A 27,488-nucleotide genomic window follows, 5' to 3' on the forward strand; every position below is an offset into this window, starting at 1 on the left:
GAAATATCGTATTTCTGAAAACAAAGTAAATTCACAGGACTGTTAACACTGTAGCTGTGTCTCTACATATTTACAGATGGAATCACTGTCATGTTAAAACCTCATATCTACGAATGGAATCACTGTCATGTTAAAACCAATCATTTTAACCAGTGGGAAGCATTGATTAAGTTGAAGTAAAGGTTAATGGTGATAATGAAATATACAACAAACCTTAGCAATTTTTATCTTTTCTTCTTTCTATTATGTTTACTTGTCTTTTTGACATCCTTTCCTCCTTAATTTTTAAAATTTAAATTTGTTTTAAGATAAAGAGCTACTGATGTGATATCAACGGTACAATATCTTTAACTTTATAAACTGTAAATACATGGGGCCTTCTTTGGTTGGAAAAAGTATTGTTTATACCACAACGAACAGAATTCTTTTTACTGTGTATAAATAAGGCAATGCACTGTTTTACAACAACTTTTCAAAATTGGAAGAATAGTGACGTGAATTTTCTGTTTTGCCATTTTATGTTCACTCTCCTGCAATAGCAGGAGAATATTGTGAATACTGTTCCGACTCATTTGTTTGGTGACTTATCATTGGATTGTTAGTTTTCAAGGGGTTCCTCCACCAGCTCCATTTTTCCTTGTAAACTTCCCTGCCATTTGGGTATTATGAATTCCAATTAAATGGAAGTATTCACAAGATACAAGGTCATTATGGGATTCACTAGCAAGATCAAATAGATGAGCATCAATGATAACTCTAAGGGTTCTGAAGGAAAATTTTGTACTCTACAACTGAGCACCATCCACCATTTGAAAAGCAGATCGTAGGACCCTATCGGGACTTATTCTGAATTAAGTTCCTGACCATGAGTTAACAAATGACTATGTGACTAGGATTTCCCACCGTATAAAAAAATCACAATTTCTATCATTCACTGTTTTTACATCAATGTCCATTATATGCCATTCTCCATAGAGAAGGCAGTTAAGGTCTGGGGAAAGGATAATCTATTAGCCCACTTTGGTTCTGTATCCCTCCAGTACTTACATAATAGAGACATGAATCAGCTAGAATTTAGGCTATGGATCAGATGGTAAAGAATCTCCCTGTAATGAGGATACCTGGGTTCTATCCCTGGGTTGGGAAGATCTCCTGGAGAATCAAATGGATATCCACTCCAGTATTCTTGCCTGGAGAATTCCATGGACAGGGGACCCTGGTGGGCTACAGTCTATGGGTTTGCAAAGAGCTGGACACAACTAAGCAACCAACATATACCCTGAAGCATTGGATTCCCTTTCATGAAGGCTTTTTGACTACAACTACTCTTAAAACTTTACCTGTAAGTAGAAGAGATTGATATTGAGAACTTGCCAATCAGTTCCTCCTCCACAGGTGGTAGTAAATTGTCTTTACAGGAATGAAATTTTACTCTAGATATGAATTTTCTCTCTCTGCTTGTAGTTCTTCTTCCAAGATCACTATCCAAGGCCTCAGAAAGGGTCTGATCTATGTATTTAGGATTCTACAAAGATTACCTGTGCAATAGATTTTACTCTGACAAATATTGTGGCAATAGACACAAGACCATGAGATCAATTTTCCTGAACAATTCCAGGCTCAAAGAACAATTGAACATACAATCAAATGCTCAGAAAAGAGTCTAGCATTATGATTATACCTACTTGGAAACAATGAACTCTAACATATGATATATGCATTGAGTGCTGAGTGCTCAGTCATGTCTGACTCTTAGCAACCCCATGGACTGTAGCCCATGAGACTCCTCTGTCCATGGGATTTCCCAGGCAAGAATACTGGAACGGGTTGCCATTGCCTTCTCCAGGGGATCGTACTAACCTAGGGGTCAAATCCATATCACCTGCATTGGCAGGTAGTTTTTTTTTTTACCAATGAGCCACCAGCGAACCTGTATGCACTGAACTAGCAGTTAATTGTAACATTGTGTTATCAACTTTCAATATACAGTTTTGAAAAATATAGAGTAGAAATAAGAAGGTTCCTCTTTCCACCATTCTTAGTGACCTATTTATGAATTTTTTGCTTCTTGCCACTGCAATTCCAGGCTTTGCTATACTGAAGATTCTGATTGCCAGAAGAACAACACTAATGAGAAATACACTATGATTTCCACTGAGCCAAATCTTTGCCAACTGCTTGACCACATTGGGTTTTTCATGTTAATAGACAAGCAGCCCAAAAAGGGGGAGTCACTGCATTAACTAGAATAGATGACATAGTTAATACGTGGAGCTAAATAATGTTAGTAAGTTCAGTCTCTTGGTCATGTCTGATTCCTTGTGACCCCTTGGACTGAGGCATTCCAGGTTTCCCTGTCCATCACCAACTGCCAGAGCTTGCTCAAACTCATGTTAATAATGCAGACTGCAAAAACATATCACAGTAAGACATAGAAGAAAAACCTATAAGAAGTTAATTAATGATCAGGCTACCACTATAGGAACTGAGCCTTGATCTTCCTTAGAAGCCCTTGATGAACCACATGTCCCAGTACCATGATGTTTTGATTACTATAGCTTTGTAATATAAGAAAGGGGAGGGAAATTTATTGAAAGAAATAATGACAGAAAATGTCCCAAATATGAGAAGGAAAATGAACATCCATTTCCATGATACCTAAAGAACCGAAATAAGTTGAACATCAAGAGATCTTCACTAACATATATTATAATCAAATTGTCAAAAGTTAAAGACAGAGGGAATTTTGAGAATGGCAAGAGAAAAGATACTCAAGACATAAAAGAGAATTCTTATAAGTTTATATGCAGATTCCTCTGCAGAAACATTGCAGACCAGGAAATAGTGAGACAATCTATTCAAAATACCTGAGAGAGAAAAGCTTCCAGTCAAGCTGAGGACCTTATCCCTGACCATCTTGCTGAATGTCACTCCACTCCACATTTATGTATTTGTTCAGCCTCAGCATACATGGAAGTCAGTTTTAGAATTAGTAATATATACTCCCTGAGAAACAACTTTACCAAATATAGTACAGTGCTAATGTATAATTATTTTTAACTTTAAACTTTCAGATTAAAATTGGAATGCTCCAGTTATGTAGGGTGGTTCCTTTTCCCCCTTCCTCCTTCAGTGCAGTTATGTCATACATTTCTAATAGAGTTAGAGCTGTTTTTCAGATTCTGAATTCTAGGAGGGATGCCCGTACAACCTGGTTGATGTTTTGCTTGTTTGCTTATTTGTTTATGCTTGCTACTAAAATTAAACACTTATTTACATGTCTATGAGTTTTGAAAAATACATAAGGTCATTTATCCATCAGACTTGTAACATACAGAACAGTCTGAGGGCCACTTTTAATGTAAAACAATCAAGACATAAAGAAAAGAATAGGGAAAAAATTTTAAATGCATTTACATTTCCTTCCATAGACATCAAATGTTTTTATTGTACCATAGCTGCTTCAGATCTTTAAAAGTATATGTAATATCACTGATCCAGTTGAAAAAAGTTTCATCTTACTTCCTGACTATTTCTCTTATCTTCCATTCAAATACTACTCAGAATTTGGTGTTTATCACTTCCTTGGATGTTTTGGAACATTTATTGTCCATAATTATTTAAGCCTGTGAAAATGTGATCATTTAAATTGTGTCATTTCATTTTTAAACGTTCTTAATGTTCATATATAAAATTCAATTTTAATTGTTGGCAGTATGCCATTGTGTTAAAATATTATATTTTTTTCATTTCCCCATTTATAAATACTTAGATTATCCTCTTATTTGAAAATATTTTAACAGACGACATTGTGCATGTATCCTCATGCATGTAAAACTTTTACTAGAGTATACGGAAAGCTGAGTTTGCTGAATGGTACAGAATCCCATCTTCCATTCTTTAAAAATGACCAGTTATAAATTACAGCAGAATCTCTGAAGACAGTCAGGGATGTAACACATATAAAATATCTAAAATATGGTCTAATAGACTACAGGTATATTTGTCCAGGAAATAGAAGATTCGTCATGGAGAAAAAAATGAAAGCATCTTCAAATATTTGAAGAACAAATATGTTGAAGGAGGAGATTTCTTCAACTATAGGTGGTAGAACCAGTTGAACATTATAACAACAACTAACTGTCTTGCAAAGTAGTGGGCTCCTTGTGACTGGAGAAAGCCTTCCCAAAAGTTGGTGATCATTTATAAGACTGTATGATGTCTCTAATGATAGTCAGAAAGTTGGGGGTCAAAAAGCTTACTCACTAGGAGTTTGAGTGATAATCATACAACATTTTGCTTTCGTATGTACCACTTAGTTGGTTGAAGTTTTTTTCTTTCACTTTCTGTTAAAATTATTATGAAAAATATAATTATTCCCACTGCAGGATGACTTCACAGTTTTATAAAGGGTGATATTTCACTTCTCCAATGAGATCAGTTTCCTGGCATCCTGGTAATATAAAATGTCATATCTTAGGATACTGCAATTATATGGTTGAAAGAAAGAGGAGCAGAGCCTGCACGACGTTGGCACAGAACCTGAGAGGTTTAGCACATTTCAGTGCAGAGACCAATTTAAAATCATGTCAAGAGTCTATTGAAAATGCATTCAACATGAAAATTCACAGGTTAATGGAAGATTAGAAGAGTCAGAGAAAACAAGGACTGGGAGAATTATTAGAACGTGTAAGTATCATAAGTACATTTTGCACAGGTTTGCTTGGAATAGGGAAATAAATAGTAAGCTGTTTTCTAGATGTAAAATTGACAACTGGAATTCAGCAAAAGAAAGTCACTGTTGTCTCAAACTGGGAACCCCATCTAAAAGAAGCAAATTTCTGTTCTTTTCTCTCTGCATAACATAGACTCTCCTACTGCACTGGTTTAGGGATAGCCCTGATAGGAACAGGATTAAAATTTGACGAATTGAGGGAAGTGTGTTATAACCATTATCCATGCCTTCTTTGCTCCTTTTACACTTTATAGTCAAAGGATATTTAGACACTAATAGCCTGGTGGGCTACAGTCCCTGGGGTCAAGAATTGGACACGACTAAGCGACTTCACTTAAGTTTGTATTTACTGCCTATCAAAATTTACCCGGAATGAAGACAGGAATTGCTGTCCTTTATTGCATTTTGCTTTCAATCTTATAGGAAAGTAAGTTTTATAAGATACATTATGGACAGTAAGAATTATGCCTACTCATGTTCTCAGAGTTCCATTGATTCATTCTAGAAGTATCAAACTTCACCTAAAACCAGGAGGGAAAATTTATTTTATGATGGCTTTGCAGTCTGAAAATATTTTTATGCCTGAGATTTATTGGCAGTGATAAAATATATAATTCATCAACTAAAATGCTGATGGACTTTCTAAGGAAATTCTAAGAAATTTGAGCGATTTTTCTGAAATTCACATGTTACCATGACATAACTGCCTCTACATTTCTAATTTTAAAGAAATGAAAATATCCTTGGAGATTATTTAGTCTTGTTTTCTAAGCTAATAAATGGAAGAAGATTATTTATATATACTAACATGTGCCTATCTAAATTATCAAAAAACAATGAAAAATATTATATTGACCTGGTCTGTAACACTTAATAGTAAAGTCAATGTGGAGAGGATATTCTAGTTACTTCTTTTGTTTTGAAAAGTAACTGACAATTCTATTGGGGAGATGGATATTATATGAAATAAGTTTCAGGAAATTTTTAGAGATAAGACAATCTGTACAGTAGATAATGAGTGATAACACTTCCTTGTGTAACATTATAAAACTCGGGCTTTCTTCTCTCTTCAGCTCCCATCCCTGCCCTTGGCCCTCTACCCAAACCTTCTCTCTGAGTGTCTATTATGTTCAGCATACATATCTCTCATCACTCATTACTATAATCTCCTAATGTCAAATCCCCAATTAGTTTCTAATCATTGCAAAGGCTTTCCTTCTATCTGTATGCTGAAGTCAATGATGTTTCAGAGTGTAAATGGTTAGAGTGAAGTCTTAGAAGACCTGTAGTCTCTATTTTGGCCTTTATGTAAAGGCTTCTGCAAAATTTTGTTTCACTTGTAGATACTACAAGGCATAGCACAAGGAGGGAGTTGTGCTGCCTTAGACTCTTTATTCAGTCAGAAGAGCAGAGAAGACAATTTTTCTCTACCTTCTTCTTGGATCTTCTTAGGTTCTGTGTCCATTTTATCTATTAACAAATGTCTGAATACCTGACCCTGCAGAGTAATTGATGCCTAAATTTCTTTGATGAAATCATCATGATTTTATCTTTTCTTTTTTTTTAACCATATATACTGTTTCCATCAGTTAACCAGTTAAATTTTTTTTTTTTTTTTTTTTTTACATTTAAGCAATTTGCTCTCTGGGGATATTTTCTTTTTTCTTTCTTTTTAATTAAAAAAATTATTTATTTTAATTGGAGTCTAATTACTTTACAATATTGCATTGGTTTTGCCATACATTGACATGAATCCACCCCAGGAGTACATGTGTTCCCCAGCTTGAACCCCTCTCCCTATACCATCCCTCTGGTTCATCCCTGTGTACCAGCCACGAGAATGCCAGAGAATCATAGGCTATTATGGTTAAATAAGTATAGTTCTCATCTGCCTCCTTTTTTCAAAGAGAAACTGAGTACCCGAAGGGTTGTGTGATTTTTCTAAAGTTTGGTAAGATAGTGAAAAAGAAGTAGAAAAGATTTTATCCTAGGCTAATGTTCTGTCTATATCATATGATACCTTTGGATGTCTTTTCTTGATGTGCCTTTCAGGCTATTTTAAAGCTTATAATTTAGAATGGTTTGCTTATTCAAGTCAAGAAAATATTAGTAGATATAAAATACATTTATAGCTACTAGATATAGTTATTAGATAGAAATAACTAATGAAAGTAAGAATCACCTGCTATGTACTTAATTGTGAAAAAAAGTGTTGACTTTCACTTTCACTTTCCTATATGATACCTATGTTTGAGAATATTATCACTAATGTTTTCATTTTTGTGTGCTCAGTCATGTCCAAGTCTTTGCAACCCTATGGACTGTATTCCTCCAGGCTCCTCTGTCCATGGGATTTTCCAGGCAAGAATACTGGAGTGGGTTGCCATTTCCTTCTCAGGGCATCTTCCTAATCCAGGGATCAAACCCATGTCTCCTACATTGGCCGGCAGGTTCTTAACCGCTTGAGTCATCGGAGAAGCTCCACTAATATGGTTAAATCTATTATATTTTTACAGGATAAAATGTCTGATTCAATTACATGAAGATCATACATATCTCTGAGGAGGGAAAAATTAATATGTACTTTAAGGAGAGTAGGAAAAGAAGGAAGAATTTTAAAATTTTTCTAAGCATTATTTTGAGAAAATGATTAAATTTCCAGACAATTTAGGAACTATACAGATCTAAATTTCATGGAAATAACTATACTTGATTGCGTTTCCAAAAAATAAAATTTGGAGTGCATTTGATTAATATTTCTGACTGAAATGCTTTCTGGTCATAAAAAGAAGGCTTGCATGAAAAATTATATCTGGAATGTTTTGAGTTCCTCTTGGATATCAATATTTTAACTGTTTGATTAATTCCATTCATATCTCTGGAGGCTATGTTGGAAGGTCACTTTTCCCAAGGATATGTGGCTGGAATGTAGGTCAGGATTCAGTCTTCTTTATGTGACCTTTAGTGAAGTTTTATTGATTTTTATTTCTAGAAGTCTCTACAAATTGCTGTGATTGCCAACATATTTCCTTATCTACTGCTATCATAAAGAAAAGCAATGTAGCAACAACTAGGCTAAATTCTGCACAACATTTTAAAATTTATTTTCATCACTTCTTTGCTTCTTTTTACTACCTCTTTTACCACTCTCAGATTCCTGAGAGCTCCAAGTGCTCCCCCAGCTACGAAGGGCTTCCATCAGGATACAGCATCCAGCCCTGTCCCACATCCTTGGAGACAAGTCCACCCCAGGTACAGGCACTGTGCCTCCTAACCTTTAGAAGTAAAGCTGTTTTGTGGCTCATCATCTGAGGGCCATGTCAGTTTTTCTTGGTAAATTGTGCCTGACAACTAAATCCTTTCCAAGACTTAATGACCATAGATAAAGATGTGTGCACACTCTTCATTTTATCTTAGATAAGAGGCAGCATTTTATTTGTGTCTTTCTGAGGACCGTACAACAGTGAGGGAACAGGAAAGGAGAAGAGCATGGAAAAAGTAGACAGTCAAGAAAGTTTCTGATATTCTTTCTAACTCTAACTTTAAGCTGGTAGAGTTTATTGGCATCTGTAAATTATACTCATGCCTACTTTATCTTACCTATCAGGCATAATATTTCAACAATAAAAAGTATTGGAGAGAGGCTTTATTTCATAATATTTAGGAAATGGAGGAATCTGCAAGCCACCTAGCAAAAACTCCTATGATTTCATGAATTCACTCTAAAGTATTAAAAAAAAAATTTACATGAGCCCATCCAGTAGAGTAAACTTGTTCTTTGAAAAGTTAGATAACACCATCCTTGAACAGGCATTATTGTAAGAAAGAAAATACTCTGATATGAAATAAGACATTATTAAGAATGCTCACATATACATGGTTTTTACACTTGATTAAAGATTTATCATTTATGAATTTTTTCTTTTACCAAACATTTCCAGTGTCTCTTTCAGGATAACATTATTCATAATGTTTTATTTCTGAGAATAATGAGCCCTGAACAATTAAATGACTTGCTCAATGCCATACAGCTGCCTGAAGATACAGTTGTGATCTTAACCTAGAATATTTTCCCAATAGGTTTATGGTTCCATTATAGTATAGTACTTTATTGGGTATAAAAGTAGTATCTTTTTATTAAGTGATAAAGCTATTCTTATTTCATTTAATAAAGAATGTACTGGAGATTCATAGAAAAAGAAGGTCCATCACTTTCTTTAAAAGGAGTAAGGATTATAATATTCGTAAAGAATTTTCAGGAGGGAAAGTTTTAAATCTAACTGCTCTATCACCATCCTACCTAGCTCAGTGTTCTGGGAAAAATGGACAGTTAAATTATTATAAAATAAGTTTACTAAAAATAAGAATGGATTTATATTGCAAAAAACTTAGAACTTTGCCCCAAATCTTCATCCTTCATTCTTAAGAATGGAGGTATTGATTTAAGAGCTTTTCTGAGGTCAATGAGCTACTCTGTAACAGAAGAGGAAATAGATATAATCTATATGTTTATCCTTCACAGTTTTTTCCCCCTGTTGGAGCAAAGATGAGAAAGCTAAACTTTTTTCCTATGTCCATAGCCCCCTATCGTAAGAGAAAAAACTGAAAAGATGAAAATATTCATTTATTATGCAAATCTCAATGATTTATGACATAAAATATACAATCATCGTCCACTAATGCTGAGTTGTGAAAGATTGTTTCTGAAGAAGCCAATGCCCCAAAGTATCTTACTAGGAATGAGAAAAGAATTTTAACTGTTACAGCAGGAGGAGGTTTTTAGAACCCACAAGGGAAAGAAAAAGAAAGTCCCCTTTTTTCTGGACATCCTAAGAAGCCATTCAACTGAGTCAAAATCAGACCATTACTAGCAATCCAAAAGCCCCTCTAATGTTTCCTTCTGTCCCTTTAATCCCATCAAGGAAAACTGCTATCCTAGCTTCAAATCAGGGATGGCGGAGCCTCATGGGCTGCCGTCTATGGGGTCGCACAGAGTCGGACACGACTGAAGTGACTTAGCAGCAGCAGCAGCAGCAGCAGCTTCAAATACTATAGACTTGTTCGTCTGTCTTTCAACTTCATTTAAATAGAGAAATAGAGCATTTACTCTTTTGTGTTTAATGTCTTTTGCACATTAATTTTGTGAAAATGTATTTCCTTCTTGTAGCAGTTCACACATTTGTCTCTTTTTAAGAGTTCTTATTTTATTTAGTGAAGGAAAAATGACATTTCGTCTCTGCAGATAATAATAGTGGATTTCTGAGATATATAAACAGCTTTTCAGATATTTATTTATAACACTCACTTGTAAATCTCATTTGCAAATTAGCTTACTTAACTTACTAAACTTAAGCAATTAATGAATCAGTTGGTTGAAATTCTCTCCACCAACCTCCCAACCACCACCCTCCTCTTCTAGAAAACTTTTGGCTCAATATCCCATCCTGACTCTGTTCTCCTTTTGATTACTAGATCACTGTCTCTATTTAGACATGTGTGAGGTCTATGGACATGAGTTTGGGTGAACTCTGGGAGTTGGTGATGGACAGGGAGGCCTGGCGTGCTGTGATTCATGGGGTTGCAGAGAGTCGGACACGACTGAGCGACTGAACTGAACTGAACTGAACTGAGGTCTAACAAGTACATTTGAGTAGAAACTAGTCTCTCTAACTGAACTGGAAAATTAAATCATAGTTAGTTCATTCACTGATTTCTATTTCTCTCCTATTCAAGTGACTGAAGAGAAGTCCTTTGCAAAGTCAATGAATGAGACAAATCATTCTAGGGTGACTGAGTTTGTGTTGCTGGGTTTATTTAGTTCCCAGGAGCTCCAGCCTTTCTTGTTTCTAATATTTTCACTGCTCTACCTAGCAATATTACTGGGGAACTTTCTCATCATCCTCACTGTGACCTCAGATTCCCGCCTTCATACCCCCATGTACTTTCTGCTTGCAAACCTCTCTTTCATAGATATATGTGTTGCCTCCTTTGCTACCCCCAAAATGATTGCAGACTTTCTGGTTAAGCACAAGACTATTTCTTTCGAAGCCTGCCTGGCCCAGATTTTCTTTGTTCATCTATTTGCTGGTGGTGAAATGGTGCTCCTTGTGTCCATGGCTTATGACCGTTACGTTGCCATATGCAAACCTCTCCACTACACGACAATCATGAGCTGGCGTGTGTGTATTACTCTGGTCCTCATTCCATGGTGTGTGGGTTTCATCCATACTACTAGCCAGCTGGCATTTACTGTTAACTTGCCTTTTTGTGGGCCTAATCAAGTGGATAGTTTTTTCTGTGACCTCCCTTTAGTGACCAAACTGGCCTGCACAGACACTTATGTTATCAGTTTACTAATAGTTGCAGACAGTGGCCTTCTTTCTTTGAGTTCCTTCCTCCTGTTGGTTCTTTCTTACACTGTGATACTCATCACAGTTAGGAGCCACTCCTCTGCTAGCACGGCCAAGGCCCACTCCACATTGACTGCTCATATCACTGTGGTCACACTCTTCTTTGGACCATGCATCTTCATCTATGTGTGGCCCTTCAGCAGTTATTCAGTTGACAAAGTCCTTGCAGTGTTCTACACCATCTTTACTCCCATTTTAAACCCTGTTATCTATACTCTAAGGAATAAAGAAATGAAGGCAGCTATGTCAAAACTGAAGAGTCGCTATCTGAAGTCTGGCCAGGTTTCTGCAGTCATAAGAAATGTTCTTTTCCTAGAAACAAAGTAAATTTATAGAACTGTTATTACCACTGTAGCCTGTGGCTAGACATTTACAAATTGAATATCTGTGATATCAAAACAAATCATTTTGACCAATGAGGAGGACTGATTAACTTGAATTAAAGAGTAATAATGATTCAAAAGACATTGAATGAATTTTACTTATTTTTATACTTTCTTCCTCCAAATTTGTGCTTTTATTCCTTTTTTTCTATTTCCTACTTTTTATTTAACTTCTTTAAGATACAGCCTTATTTTGGCATTATTTTGAGAGAGGGATAACTTAGGTATGGCATTGGGTTATTTTTCTTTTTGCAGCTTGAGTCAGTTGTAAAATAACTTAATGTAGCTTTTTGCAACTGTGTATTCTATAATATTTCTTTCATTTGGTGAAATTTTAACTGTTAATGTTTATGGCATTGTGGTTTGTACCATTTATTAAATAAAAATTTTAAAAAAAGATACAGCTTTTGAAAACATTAAGAATGGAATTTATTTTTGAGTGGTAATTAAACTGTATATTTCCCTCTCAAAATAGTACTGCTCAGATGCCAGTTTTGGAGTAATAATAGGTACATAACACTTTATCATAGAGATAATAAATCTATTTGCATATATAATGTATGACATACCTAAGTAATAATGCATTTCTCACTGTACTATGTAACTGACAGCTTGAAGACAATTCTTATTGTCTAGTAATGTGTAAAGTGGCCTGGTTGTACAACAGAAAGCATTTATATTCAACACTTTCACAAATCCTTGTTCAATGTTGTAGCTTAATATGCACTATTTATGGAAAACAATTCAGAGGATAAGTGTGCCAGTGTGTTCTGTGTTTTGTTATCTTAATTTCTGTTTAATACTGATAAAATGATCTGGAGAATTTCAGAGATGAATTACGATTCTCTACCTCTTGTCTTCACAATGATGAGAGACTGACTCTAAGATAAAACGCACTCTCTCCCCCAGGTCTTCATGATTCCTGTACTTTCAGATAGGAGTTAAAGCCACTCAGTCGTGTCCAACTCTTTGCAACTGCATGGACTATGCAGTCCATGGAATTCTCTAGGCCAGAACACTGGAGTGGGTAGCCTTTCCATTGCACAGGGAATCTTTCCAACCCAGGGACCAAACCCAGGTTTCCCACATTACGGACAGATTCTTTATCAGCTGAGCCACAATGGAAGCCCAAGAATACTGGAATGGGTAGCCTTTCCCTCTCCAATGGATCTTCCTGACCCAGGAATCGAACCAGGGTGTCCTGCATTGCAGGTGGATTCTTTACCAACTGAGCTATCAGGGAAGCCCTTCAGATAGGTAGGGTAGTTTTCAAATAGATACTTGGTAGAAACTATCATATTTCTATGTGGACATTTTCTTCAGTTAACATCTTATTTTTATATTGCCTAATGCATGTCCAGAAAATGACAGAATCCTATTTTAAGGCCTTAGGAATAGTCATGAATTTATCCTTTCCCAATTACTTACAAAATCAATATTTTTTTAGGATTTCCTACTATATGCTATTTTGGGTTTTTTTCTCTTGTATTGTACTTTTATGTAAAAAACAAATGACATATCATTCCAAAATAGTACTAATTGCAACTGAACTGACACTGTATAACCAGAAATGTGGTAAGAATTTTATGTCTTTTAAGCTTTAAAATACCTCTATAAGATATTCTTAAAGATAGAATAAAAAGCTTAAAATCAAGAATACTTTATCCCACAAGATTATCATTTAGATTTGAAAAAGAGAGGTTTACCAATAAGCAAAAGCTAAGAGTTCATAACACTAACCTTGCTGACTCATTGGAAAAGATCTTGATGCTGGGAAAGATTTAGGGCAAGAGGAGAAGCGGGTGACAGAGGATGAGATGGTTGGATGGCATTACTGACTCAATGGACATGAGTTTGAGCAAACTCAGGGAAATAGTGAAGGACAGGGAAGTCTGGCATGCGGCCATTCATGGGGTTGCAAAAAGTTGGACATGACATAGCAACTGAACAGTAACAAAGCAAAAAAATAAATATCCAGGAATAGACATAAGAATATTATGAAAGGAAAACTCTCATTGATAATAACAAAAATATAGTTAAGGAAGTAGATCAATCACTTTTAAAGCTAATAGGAAGGTTAAAAGACAGCAAAAGAGACACAGATGTATAGAACAGTCTTTGGGACTCTATGGGAGAGGGTGAGGGTGGGATGATTTGGGAGAATGGCATTGAAACACGTATGTTGTCATATGTGAAACGAATCACTAGTTCAGGGTCAATGCATGTTATAGGATGCTCGGGGCTGGCATGCGGGGATGACCCAGAGGGAGGATAAAGGGAGGAGGGAGGTGGGAGGGGGGTTCAGGAGGGGGAACTTATGTAAACCCGGGGCAAATTCATATCAATGTATGGCAAAACCAACCAATATAATATTGTAAAATAATTTGCCTCCAATAAAAAATAAATTAATTACCTAAAAAAAAAAAAGACAAAAGTAGTAAAAGTATCTGTAATCATAATAAGTAATTAAGGGATACATACATAATACAAAAAGATGAAAAATATGATGTCAAAAACAAAACATAAATGTGAGGGAGTAAAAAGCGAGCTGCTTAGAATGCATTCAAACTTAAGAAATCATCAACTCAAAATATACCTGTATAGAAAATACTGTTATATATGAACCTCATGGTAATCACAAACCAAAAAAAATAATAGATACATACACAAAAAAAGGAAAAGGAATTCAAACAAAACATGAAGACCATCATCCTATCACAAAAGAGTAGAAGAAGAAAGGAACCAAAAGCCACTATAAAAACAATCCCCAAACAATTAACAAATGACAATAAATACATACCTATTAATAATTACTTTAAATGTAAATGGACTAAATGCTTCAATTAAAAGACACAGAGCGGCTAAATGGATAAAGAAAAATAAGACTCATCTATATGCTGCCTAAGAAGACACAGTTCAGATCTACACCACACACACACACAAAGTAAGGGGTTAAAAAAAGTATTCCATGCAAATGGAAACAAAACAAAAACTGGAATAGCGAAAGTTATATCAGACAAAATTAGACCTTAAAACACAGGCTATAACAAGAGACAGAAAAAGGACATTGCATAATGACAAAGGGAAAAATCCAAGAAGATTTAACAATTGTAAATACAGGCATCTCGCATCACCGACTCGATGGACATGAGTTTGAGTGAACTCTGGGAGTTGGTGATGGACAGGGAGGCCTGGCGTGCTGTGATTCATGGGGTTGCAAAGAGTCGGACACAACTGAGCGACTGAACTGAACTGAACTGAACTGAACCTGCCTGCCAATGCGTTTGATCCCTGGGTCAGGAAGAGCCCCTGGAGGAGGGCATGGCAACCCACTCCTTTTTTCTTGCCTGGAGAATTCCCATGGACAGAGAAGACTTGTGGGCTATAGTTCATAGGGTTACAAAGAGTTGGGCATGACTGGAGGGACTTGGCATGCACACATGCAAGTACAAAGAGCAAATATAAACAAACAAAAAGAAAGAAAAAAAAATCCTCAGTAATAGTAGGGGATCTTAACACCACAGTTTTATCAATGAAGAGATCATTCTGACAGAAAACTAATAGGGAAACACTTGTTTTAAATGACATATTAGACAATTAGATTTAATAGATATACATAGAAAAGTCCATCCAAAAGCAACAGAACATACATTCCTTTCAAGTGCACTTGGAATAGTCTCTAGGATAGATCACCTTTTTGGGCCACAAAACAAGTCTCTACAAATTCAAGAATATTGAATTCATATCAACTATATTTTCTGACCATGACCCATGAGATTACAATGAAAAAAAAAAGCTTCAAAAACCACACACATGGAATTTTCAAGAGGGTGAAGAAATAGAAGAGTACACTAAAAAAAACTTGGAGGAAAATGAAAATGAAAACATAGCAATCAAAATCTATGGAACCTATGATGACGTAGAGGGGTGGGAGGGAGATTCAAGAGAGAGAGGATTTATGTATACTTATTGCTGATTCACTTTTTTGTATTGCAGAAAGTAATACAACATTGTAAAGCAATTATACATCAATAATAAAATAAGTAAATAAGTTAGATACAAAGTTAAAAAAAATTTATGGGATGTAGGATGAATGATTCTAAAGAGAAATGTTTACAGTGGTATAAGAATACCTAAGAAAACAAGAAAAATCTCAATCAATCCTTACAAGTAAAGTAACTGAAAAACAAAAACAAACAAAATGCAAAGTTAGTTGAAGGAAGAAGATAATAAATGCCAGAATGGGGGAAAAAATGAAATAACTATTGAAAAAAAATAGATCAATAAAGGTAAAATCTGGTTGTTTGAAAAGAAAAACCAAAATTGATAAACAATTAGCCAGACTCATCAAGAAACAAAGAGCAGTCATAAATAAATAAAATCATAAATGAAAGCTAACCAATACCATTAAAAATACAAAGGATCATACGAGAGTATTATGAATGATTATATGTTAATAAATTGGACGACCTAGAAGAAATGGATAAATGCCTGTAAGGGCATAATCTCCCAAGACTAAATCAGGAATAAATACAAACTATGAACAAATTGATTACCAGTAATAGAACTGAATCAGTTATTAAAAATATCTCAGCAAATTTTAGGGCTGGAGGGCTTCACAGGTGAATTCTATCCAAAGTTTAAGGAAGAGTTAGCACCTATAATTCTCACAATATTTCAAAAATTGAAGAGAAAGAAACACTTCTTAACCCCTTATAGAAGGCCAGCATCAATTTCAGACACCAAAAAAAGACAAACACTACAAAAAATTATGACCAATATCACTAATGCACACAAATGCAAAATTTCTCAGCAAATATTAGCAAACTGAGTTTAAGAACACATTGAAAGCATCATACATCATGATGAAGTGAGATTTTCCCCAGAGACACAAGGATGGTTTGCTATCCACAAATCAATGATTTACTACATTAGTAAATTGAAGAATATAAACCATATGATCATCTCAATACATACAGAAAAAACTTTTGACAAAATTTAACATCCATTTACAAAAAAAACTCTGCAAAATGGATATAGGAGGAACACGTTCCGTTCCGGTTCCGTTCCGTCGCTCAGTCGTGTCCGACTCTTTGCGACCCCATAGACTGTAGCCTACCAGGCTTCTCCGTCCGTGGGATTCTCCAGGCAAGAATACTGAAGTGGGTTACCGTTTCCTTCTCCAGGGGATCTTCCCGACCCAGGGATCGAACCCGGGTCTCCCGCACTGGAGGCGGACGCTTTAACCTCTGAGCCACCAGGGAAGCCTTAACATAATAAAGGCCATATATGTCGAGGCCACAGCTCACATTATATTCAATTGTGGAAAGCTGAAATCATGTCCTCCAAGATCAGGAACAAAATAAGAATGCCACTCCTGTCACTTGTATTCAGCATAGTATTGGAAGTCCTAATGACAACAATCAGACAAGGAAAGAAATGAAAGGAATTCAAATAGGAAAAGAAGAATTAAAACTGCCACTGTTTGCAGATGATACAATACTATCTACAGAAAATCCTTAAGTCTCCACCAAAAAACTCTGGAACTAATAAATAAATTCAGTAAAGTTTCAAGACACACAGTACTATATAGAAACATACTGTGTTTCATAAAATAATAACATATCATTGGAAAGAGAAATTAAGAAAATAGTCTTATTTAAATTTGTACAAAAGAGAATAAGATACATAGAAATAAATGTGTTTAAAAAAATGTGTATTCTGGAAACTATAAGCCATTGATGAAAAAAACTGAAGACTATTATACAAAAACAAATGAAAAGATATATCATGCTTATGGACCAGAAGAATTAATATCGTTAAAATGATCATACTACCCAGGGAAATGTAAATGATGAGTCACTGTGGAGTATTCCTGAAACAAATATATTGTATGCAAACCACATACAAATTTTTAAAAATTTAGAGAAAGGAAAATGTAGATAAATTGAAATTCATAAAAATTAAAACTTCAGAGGACATTTTAAGAAAGTAATGAAACAGTTTATAGATCAAAGAAAATATTTGCAAATCATATCTATGACAAAGGTCTTATATCTAAAATATTAACAACATATCACAACAATAAAAAGACAAATAATATAATTTTTAAATGATCAAATGATTTGAGTATATGTTTTTCCAACCAAGATATACAAAGGGTCAATAAGCACATGAAAAGATGATCAACACCATTAGCAATTAGGGAAAATGCTAATAAAAACCACAATAAGATACCACTTCATACCTACCAGCATGGCTAAAGTAAACAGGAAAAAAATAACAAGTGCTGGTGAGGATATGCAGAGATTTGAAATCCAAAGTACATACATTGCTGGTGTGATAGAAAAACTATGCAGTCTTTTGGGAAAACAGTCTGACAATTCTTCAAAATATTAAGTTTAGAGCTAACCAATAACCCAGCAATTCCTCTCTCAGGGATATATGTTAGGGAAGTGAAACATGTTCTTATGAAAACTTACTAATAACTATTCACAACAGCATTATTCATAATAGCCACAAAATGGAAACAACTCAAATATTCACTAAATATTGAATGGATAAACAAAAGTGGTATGTCTATACAATGGGATGTTATACAGCTATAAAGAGGAATCAAGTAATGACACATGCTACAACATATATAAACATTGTGATAAAGGAAAAAAAAGACAGTCACCAAAGGCAAGTTATCATATGATTCCATTAATACTGCATCCAGAATAGACAAATACACAGAAATGGAAAGTGGATGTCAGGACTAGAGAGAAGGGAGAATGGGGAGTGACTGTTACTGGGAAGAAGGTTTCTCTATGGGATGAAAATATTCTGCTTGGGAGTAGGACACACTAGTATCCTTGGGACAGTTAACGGAACAAATCTAACACATTCTGTCATCACAGTACCTGGGAGTCACTAGCCATTTCATTTAAACCTATAGCAGACAAAAATGGCATGTTAGAAAAAGGCAATGCATGGCTTAGACTAAATAGAACACTTTCAAAAACAATTCTTAAAATTAAGTGTATATAAAGTGGATAAAAATCAATGGCAAACATCTAGATCTAAAGAAAATTATCACTAAGTCTCATTGAGAAACTGGGAATAATTATAATAAATCAATTTTCATTAGAAAGTGAATACAGCTTGTCATATTTTAATAGACACAACAACATTTAAATGTTTTGTAAAATTAGCGTATAATAACTATTGACTCTCTTGAAAAAATTTTGTAATAAATTTTAGTATAGGATAGATTGTATGCATATGTGTGTGATATTGGTATCAAAATATTAACTAGCATTCAATCAGAATGCTAACAAGTTGACTATTAGCTTATTTGTCTGATTATTTTTGCCTGAAAAATTTTACTATTAATGCAAATTTTTCTCCAATAAAAGAACAAATAAGCATAGCTTTATTAACATTTTATTACATTGAATTAGTTCTTCCTCCTCCTGAAAGTTATTTTTCTCCTTCAGCTAATACAGTTGAATATTAATACTTTAATTATTTATTTTCCATATATTATTTCAGCTGTCAATGCAAGTTCTTCAAAGATTTCTTTTAGGCCTTTGATTAAATCTTACATTCCTAAGTAATTTTACTAGATCTGTCTTCATCTCTTTATTCCAGAGATATACTGTAGATTAAGTGGTTGAATAATGGAGTTAACGTGGAATAGAACAGACTCAAACTTTTCTGGGTCTCTTGGATTCCCTGCTCTTGGACTCATACACAATCACAATAGAGCCATAGAATAGGGATGTCACAGTCAGATGGGAGGCACACGTAGATAAGGCCTTAAACCACCTATCTTCTGAGAGGACCCTAAACCCAGCTCTGATCACCAGGGTATAGGCTGGTAATGAAGAGTAAGGTAGAGAACATGATGACTGTTACAGATAGCACAGATGATCTCAGTGACGGCAGTTGGCGTAAGGACAACTTTATAAGGAGATCTGGTTCACATAGGAAGAGATCAGTCTTACTAAGACAACAGAACTGGAGCAGAGAGATTAGGTAAATAGACAAGAGGAAGTACAAGAAGCAACACACGCAGCAGGCTCCCATATTGACATAGCATTGTACCGTCATGACAGTGGGGTAGTGTCAGTTCAGTTCAGTTCAGTCGCTCAGTCGTGTCCGACTCTCCGCGACCCCATGAATCACAGCACGCCAGGCCTCCCTGTCCATCACCAACTCCCGGAGTACACTCAAACCCATGTCCACAGAGTCGGTGATGCCATCCAGCCATCTCATTCTCGGTCGTCCCCTTCTCCTCCCGCCCCCAACCTTTCCCAGCATCAGAGTCTTTTCCAGTGAGTCAACTCGTCGCATGAGGTGGCCAAAGTATTGCAGTTTCAGCTTTAGCATCAGTCCCTCCAATGAAATCCAGGATTGATCTCCCTTAGAATGGACTGGTTGGATCTCCTTGCAGTATAAGGGACTCTCAAGAGTCTTCTCCAACACCACAGTTCAAAAGCATCGATTCTTCGGCGATCAGCCTTCTTCACAGTCCAACTCTCACATCCATACATGACCACGGGAAAAACCATTGCCTTGACTAGACGGACCTTGGTTGGCAAAGTAATGTCTCTGCTTTTCAACATACCATCCAGGTTGGTCATAACTTTCCTTCCAAGGAGCAAGCGTCTTTTAATTTCATGGCTGCAATCAGCATCCGCAGTGATTTTGGAGCCCAGAAAAATAAAGTCTGACACTGTTTCCACTGTTTTTCCATCTATTTCCCATGAAGTAATGGGACCAGATGCCATGATCTTCGTTTTCTGAATGTTGAGCTTCAAGCCAACCTTTTCACTCTCCTCTTTCACTTTCATCAAGAGGCTTTTGAGTTCCTCTTCACTTTCTGCCATAAGGGTAGTGTCATCTGCATATCTGAGGTTATTGATATTTCTCCCAGCAATCTTGATTCCAGCTTGTGCTTCTTCCAGCCCAGCGTTCCTCATGATGTACTCTGCATATAAGTTAAATAAGCAAGGTGACAATATACAGCCTTGACGTACACCTTTTCCTATTTGGAACCAGTCTGTTGTTCCATGTACAGTTCTAACTGTTGCTTCCTGACCTGCATACAGGTTTCTCAAGAGGCAGGTCAGGTGGTCTGGGATTCCCATCTCTTTCAGAATGTTCCATAGTTTATTGTGATCCACACAGTCAAAGGCTTTGGCGTAGTCAATGAAGCAGAAATAGATGTTTTTCTGAAACTCTCTTGCTTTCTCCATGATCCAGCGGATGTTGGCAATTTGATCTCTGGTGCCTCTGCCTTTTCTAAAACCTGCTTGAACATCTGGGAGTTCACGGTTTACATACTGCTGAAGCCTGGCTTGGAGAATTTTGAGCATGACTTTACTAGCGTGTGAGATGAGTGCAATTGTGCGGTAGTTTGAGCATTCTTTGGCATTGCCTTTCTTTGGGATTGGAATGAAGACTGACCTCTTCCAGTCCTGTGGCCACTGCTGAGTTTTCCAAATCTGCTGGCATATGGAGTGCAGCACTTTCACTGCATCATCTTTCAAGACTTGAAATAGCTCAACTGGAATTCCATCGCCTCCACTAGCTTTGTTCGTAGTGATGCTTTCTAAGGCCCACTTGACTTCACATTCCAAGATGTCTGGCTCTAGGTCAGTGATCATGTTATCGTGACTATCTTGGTCGTGAAGATCTTTTTTGTACAGTTCTTCTGTGTATTCCTGCCACCTCTTCTTAATATCTTCTGCTTCTGTTAGGTCCATACCATTTCTGTCCTTTATCGAGCCCATCTTTGCATGAAATGTTCCCTTGGAATCTCTGTGGGGTAGTGTAGGGGCCTGCAGATGGCAAGGTACCTGTCAAAGTCCATGGCAGACAAGAAGGTCTTGGTGGTGCCCGTGGAGAATAAGTAGAACTTCAGGAAGCAGCCAGAGAAAGAGATGGTGTTGGTTTCAGAGAAGTTACTGAGCATATTGGACACAGAAGGGACATACTGCATACCACAGAGTTTAGATTTCTAATTGAATTTCACAAGTTTCTTTACACAACTGGAAGCATTTAAATTGTAAAATTCCCAAGAGCTGTATAACTTACATGATATTTTCTAGAAAGCCATACCTCCTAGATAAGTACTAGATTCTTTTTAGAGTGGTGGCTCAGATAGTAAAGAATCTGCCTGCAATGTGGGAGACCCAGGTTCAATCCCTGGGTCAGGAAGATTCTCTGGAGAAGGGTACGGCAACCCACTCCAGTGTTCTTGCCTGGAGAGTCCCATGGACAGAGGAGCCAGGTGGGCTAGAGTCCATGGGGTCACAAAGAGTTGGACACGACTGAGCAACTACGCCTTTTTTCACTTTCAATCCTTTACCAGCAACATTCTGAAGGAAGATTTAAAGGATGAAGTCTTTTTTTTTTTTTCCAGGAAAATACCTTTACTGGATTACTGGATTTACCTGGAGTCTAGTCGCTAAGGAATTTAGTGTGTTTCCCTTGTATTCTTTTACCCCGAGGGATTTCCTCATGTGAAAGAAGTGAATGTAAGTGAATGTAAGTCAGTGTAATTCCTTCTTATTCTACATTAATAAGCACATGTTTTGCTGCAATTTGGTCACCATCAAAATTGCCCTTATTATAACTTCTTAACTGTTTAGCCATAGTAAGTCTTTTTCCTATACAATTTGATATTTTATATGTATTTAAAGAAAAGAATTTTATTACCACACATTATTTAATTATTATAGTCATTTCATTAATTCTCCATATTCCACAATTTGCCTATTTTCTTTTATGTAAGTAATTTATTTCTCATTCTTTTTTCCTACCCTAAATAATGCTTGAAATGTCACTGAAATGTACTATTTAATTATAAATTATATGAATAATTTATTTTAAAATGATTAGATCAAGATTTTATGATCTCAGGGACATATTCAAATAGATTCCTTTTGAAAATGTGTGATAGAAAGCAATCTTTTCAGGATTATCAAGATGGCAAAACAAAAAATAAGTAAGCATGCTGTGATTCATACTGCCCCATAAACTTTGTGACAGATTTGGATATGCCATAAAATACTTGAGAAACTTTTATTTTAAAGTAGTGATTTGGAGTTTGTGTTTGATCTCCGCTCTTAACAAATACCTATTAAAATATAAAATGTATATAAAGTTGGAAAAATCATCTATAAAAAAAATAAATATATAAATAAACATAGTAGTACTTTTTGTGACCTTCGATTAGGCAAAGATTTCTTAGATATGAAACTAGCATCACAAGTGATAAAAGTTAAAAAGATAAGTTGGACTTCATTAAAATTCAAAACTTCAAAGGACAATCATGAAAGTAAAAATGTAACTCACAGATTGATAAAAGATATTTGCAAATTATTTATCTAATAAGTGACTTATATCCAGAGTATATGTAAAGACCTCTACAGTTGAGAATTAGAAAGATGAATAGGCTAATGTTTTAAAAATCATCAAGGATTTGAATATATATTTCCCAGTGAAGACATGCAAGTGGCCAATAAGCACACTGAAAGATAATCAGCAATCGTTATCATTAGGGAAATGCAAGTGAGCACCATAATAAGATACCTCTTCATATATACAAGGATAGCTAAAGGACAAAAAAAAGAAAGAGCAAACAAGTGTTGGTAAGGATACAGAGAAACTGAACCCCATACATTTCACACTATGCTGATATGACAGTAAAGGTGGCACAGTCACTTTGGAAAATAGTCTGACAGTTCCTCAAAATGTTAAATAGTTAACATATGACACAACAATTCCTCTCCCTGGAGTAAACCCTCACAAAGTGAAAATATACGTTCACACAAATACTTGTTCCTGTATAACTCACAATAGACCAGTGATGGAAACAACTCAAACGTCCATCAACTATTGAATAGACAAAGTGCGGTATATTTATACTAAGAAATGCTATTCAGCTATAAAAAGGAATAAAGTACAGATAAACATGCCCAGCAAAAATGAATCTTGTACACATGATGTTAAGTGAAAGAAGCTGGTCACAAAGGTCACACATATTGTATGATTCCATTTATATGAAATTTTGAGAATAAGTAAATCTATAGAACAGAAAGTAGATTAGTTGTTTCCAAGGACTGGAGAGAGGAAGGATGGGGGATTAATAACTAATGGATTCCTGGTCTTTTTGTGAAATGAGGAAAATTCTGGCTGACAGTATGAGACACTATTGCTCTTGACATAGTTAACAAAGCAAATCTAGCAATTTCTGTATCACAACAATCCCTGAGGGTCACTGGCTGTTATCTCTAGCTTGTAGAAATCACAAATAATGTATCAGGAAAAGGCAGTATACGGTTCATTTTATAGAGAATTTATTTTAAAATAATTATTTTTAAATGATCTTTATTTTTAAAAAGTATTTTAAATGAGAAATAATGGCAACCATCTGGATCCAAATTCTGAGTATTTAAACTAAATCTTGGTGAGAAAGTGGGAAGTACAATTATGATAAATGAACTTTTATAAAGAGGTTAATTAATTTTGTCACATCTTTAATATTGACATAGAAATTAAAATTTAAATGTTGTTTTGTAAATTTAGCATGACTTTTGACTTACCTGAGAAATATTAGTAATAAATATTTGATTATTGTGTTTACATGTGTAACTGAAATGGTAACATCAAAATTTTAGCTAGTATTAAGTCTAAATGCCAGGAAGATGACTGATTATTTTTTTCTTTGATTATTTTTATTTGAATATGAAAAAATTTTACTATTAATGTAAATTTTCTAAAACCATAAAAAAATGGACAGATGGCCACAGTTAATTTAATCAACATTTAATTACATTTGACTATGTTCTTCTCCCTCCCCCAAATATATTTGTCTAATGTGGTTAATACAATTGAATGCTAAACTTTCAATCATTTATTCCACATATATTTCAGTTGCAAACACAAGTTCTTCAAAGATTTCAGCCAGGCCTCTGCCTAAATCTCACAGTCTTAAATAATTTTCTCAGAGCCTCCTTCATCTCTTTATTCCGGAGACTATAGATCAAGGGGTTGAACAGTGGAGTTAGCACAGAATAAAACAAAGTCACATATTTCTGAATCCCGGCTGGATTGCCTGCTATTGGGCTCACATATACAACCATAATAGAGCCATAGAACAGAGACACTACAGACAGATGGGAGCCACATGTGGAGAAAGCCTTATGCCGGCCTTCTGCTGAGGGTACCCTAAACACAGCTCTGATCACCAGGGTGTAGGAACTAGTAATGAAGAGTAAGGTGGAGAAAATGAGGACTGAATTGCAGATGGCACAGATGATCTCAGTGACAGGAGCTGGCACACAAGACAGCTTTATAAGGGGTCCTGGGTCACATAGGAAGTGATCAATTTTATTGAGACAACAAAAGGGGAGTTGAGAGATTAGATACATAGGCAAGAGGAAGTACAAGAAGCCACATACCCAGCAACAGGCTCCCATTCTGATGCAGCGCTGCACTGGCATGACAGTGGGGTAGTGAAGGGGCCTGCAGATGGCAAGGTACCTGTCAAAGGCCATAGCAGACAAGAAGAAGGTCTCAGTGGTGCCCATGGAGAAGAAGTAGAACTGCAGAAAGCAGCCAGAGAAGGAGATGGTGTTGGTCTCAGAAAAAAAGTTGGCTAGCATATTAGGGACAGTGGAGGTGATAAACCAGATCTCCAGGAAGGAAAATTTGGCCAATAGAATGTACATTGGAGTTTGCAGTTGATGGTCGCACCTCACAGCACAAATAATGCACAGATTTCCAATGAGTGTCAGAATATATGTCCCAGAAAACACTGAGAAACAGAGGATCCGAATTTCCCAAGTATAAGGGAAGCCTAAAAGGATGAATTTACTCACAGAGCTAGAGCAATTCTCTACATGGGTATTTGTTTTTAAAGCTGCAAAAGAATGACAGATTTCCATATTAGAATTGGCCTTACAAAACATTACTCATTAGGACAGATGACTTGCTTTGAGCCACATTACTTTGTGCTGTACTTAGTTGCATCCAACTCTTTGGTACTCCATGGACTGGGACCCACCAGGCTCATCTGTCCATGGGATTCTCCAGTCTAGAATACTGGAGTGGGTTGCCATGACCTCCTCCAGGAGAGCTTCCCAACCCAGGGATCAAACACAGATCTCCCATATTGCAGGCGGATTCTTTACTGTCTGAGCCACCAGGGAAGCTCAAGAATACTGCAGTGGGAAGCCTATCCCTTCTCCAGCAGATCTTCCTGACCCAGGAATTGAATCGTGGTCTCCTGCATTGCAGGCAAATTCTTTACCAGCTGAGCTACCTGCCATATACAGAGATGTTGCCATGATTTTCAAGTATTCATATTCCTATTTTGGATATAATAAAAACAAAGTGAAAAAGAGCTTTCCTAATTTCCTAGCTAACAAAGTGTTGACAATAAGTAAATATGCATAAGGACTTACCATTTTAAATAATACTGAAAAAAACACAGATCCCCCCCAAGAAAAAAAACAAAAGCACAACCAAGTTAACTCAGTGTTTGTGACATACAAAGACATTAGAGATAATGCTATTCAATATTCTTTGTTCTATTAGTGAGAAATATGTCGAGTTGAATTAAAGACAATATCAACAGATCTAAATCCTCTATACAACTTTAAATTTTTTTGAGTTAGGTTATGAGAAATATTCCTATATCTTTTTAAGAATAGATTATAAGTCAATATTAAAATGAAAATTTACAAGAGTTCACATTTCAATTCTTCCCTTCAGTAAAAACACACTCTCAAAAATACATGTTAAAGTTAAGTAAGTGATCAATTACTAAAATATGTCAAGTTTACTTATGCTCACAAAGAATGTCCTGAATTTTGCAATCTCAAGTAAAAATAAATTTCCTTGCCTGCTACTCATTAAAAGTTAGAGAAAGTACAGGGGATAGACTTTTCTGAAAGAAGGCGTATCCATTCATTTTCTGGAATTTTCCCTGATTTAGGATCAGAACACCCTTACATAGAGTGGGAATAAAAAGGAGCATCTGGCAAGATCCTTTAAGAGTTTTAGCAAATGCTTGAAATAACATTTTTTATAAGCTCTCATATAAAATCTCGGCTATGATTCTAGAGAAATAGTACTTTTATAATTCACATATTAAGGTATAAAACAAGAAGGGGTAGAAGAAAGAAATAAGGAGAGCTTAGACACATGTGAGCTTTACCTCACCTGAAGATACAAGGTGAATATCATAGAATTCTGTATAGTTGAAGGCCATTTTCCACATTTGAGTATACAGAAAAACCAAATACAACTGTTTTCTCATATCTCAGAAAAACCAGATATAGTAGTATTCCATGAATTATTGTGGGAATTCATATGAATTGCTGAATAGGCTTTTAGGAACATTATGGGATTAAGAAGTCAGTCATGGGTACTCTTCAGGTTTGCCCTCTGTAGTTCTCCCTTTTTATATAAACTGTAAAGGCAAAGTGACAGTGGCAAAGAAAATCATGGTCTAGACAGAATCAAATGAAGAATTTAAATATTGTTCCCTTTTATGTTCTGTAGAGGCCATCTTTGGAAATTAGCCCTCTAGAGAGGGAATTCATAAACCATATTCTAGAGTAAAATATTTCCAAATAATAGAATGTTATCAAGTAAGATGTATACCTTAAGAGCTATCCATTATTGTATCATATGAGAATATAATATATAAATATAACATACTTTTTAATTAATAGAAGTAACATAAAAATGTCTTGATAGATGCAGAAGAAAAATAGATAAAATTGAAACCCATTTTTAATAAAGTAAACCAGAAATAGAAAGAAATGATTTAACTTGGTAAAAAAACTTCTTCATCAGAAATAATTGGCAAACTCATACTTTAGTAAAACACAAAAACATTACAATTAAAATCAAGGACAAAACAAAATATTCATATAACAGAGTTATTGTTCTAAA

General features: G+C 35.6%; 1 protein-coding gene and 1 pseudogene across 1 annotated transcript; one reads left to right on the forward strand and one right to left on the reverse strand.

The window, feature by feature from the left end:
* Positions 1–10,431: 10,431 nt before the first annotated feature.
* On the forward strand, positions 10,432–11,472 carry LOC129562710 (olfactory receptor 4K15). The gene has a single exon (XM_055436115.2). The coding sequence runs from the start codon at positions 10,498–10,500 to the stop codon at positions 11,470–11,472; it is 975 nt and encodes a 324-aa protein (XP_055292090.2). The 5' UTR covers positions 10,432–10,497.
* Positions 11,473–24,609: 13,137 nt separating this feature from the next.
* Positions 24,610–25,255, reverse strand: LOC148776552 (olfactory receptor 11H6-like; annotated as a pseudogene).
* Between the last annotated feature and the right edge of the window lie 2,233 nt (positions 25,256–27,488).

This window comes from Moschus berezovskii, chromosome 9, assembly GCF_049115385.1.
Source record: "Moschus berezovskii isolate FMDL1 chromosome 9, NW_MosBer_1.0, whole genome shotgun sequence".
NCBI classification, from domain to species: Eukaryota; Metazoa; Chordata; class Mammalia; order Artiodactyla; family Moschidae; genus Moschus; species Moschus berezovskii.

What these genes read in the sequence shown, in the direction of transcription:
- LOC129562710 (XM_055436115.2), top strand. Translation starts at nt 10,498, where the DNA reads ATGAATGAGACAAATCATTCTAGGGTGACTGAGTTTGTGTTGCTGGGT.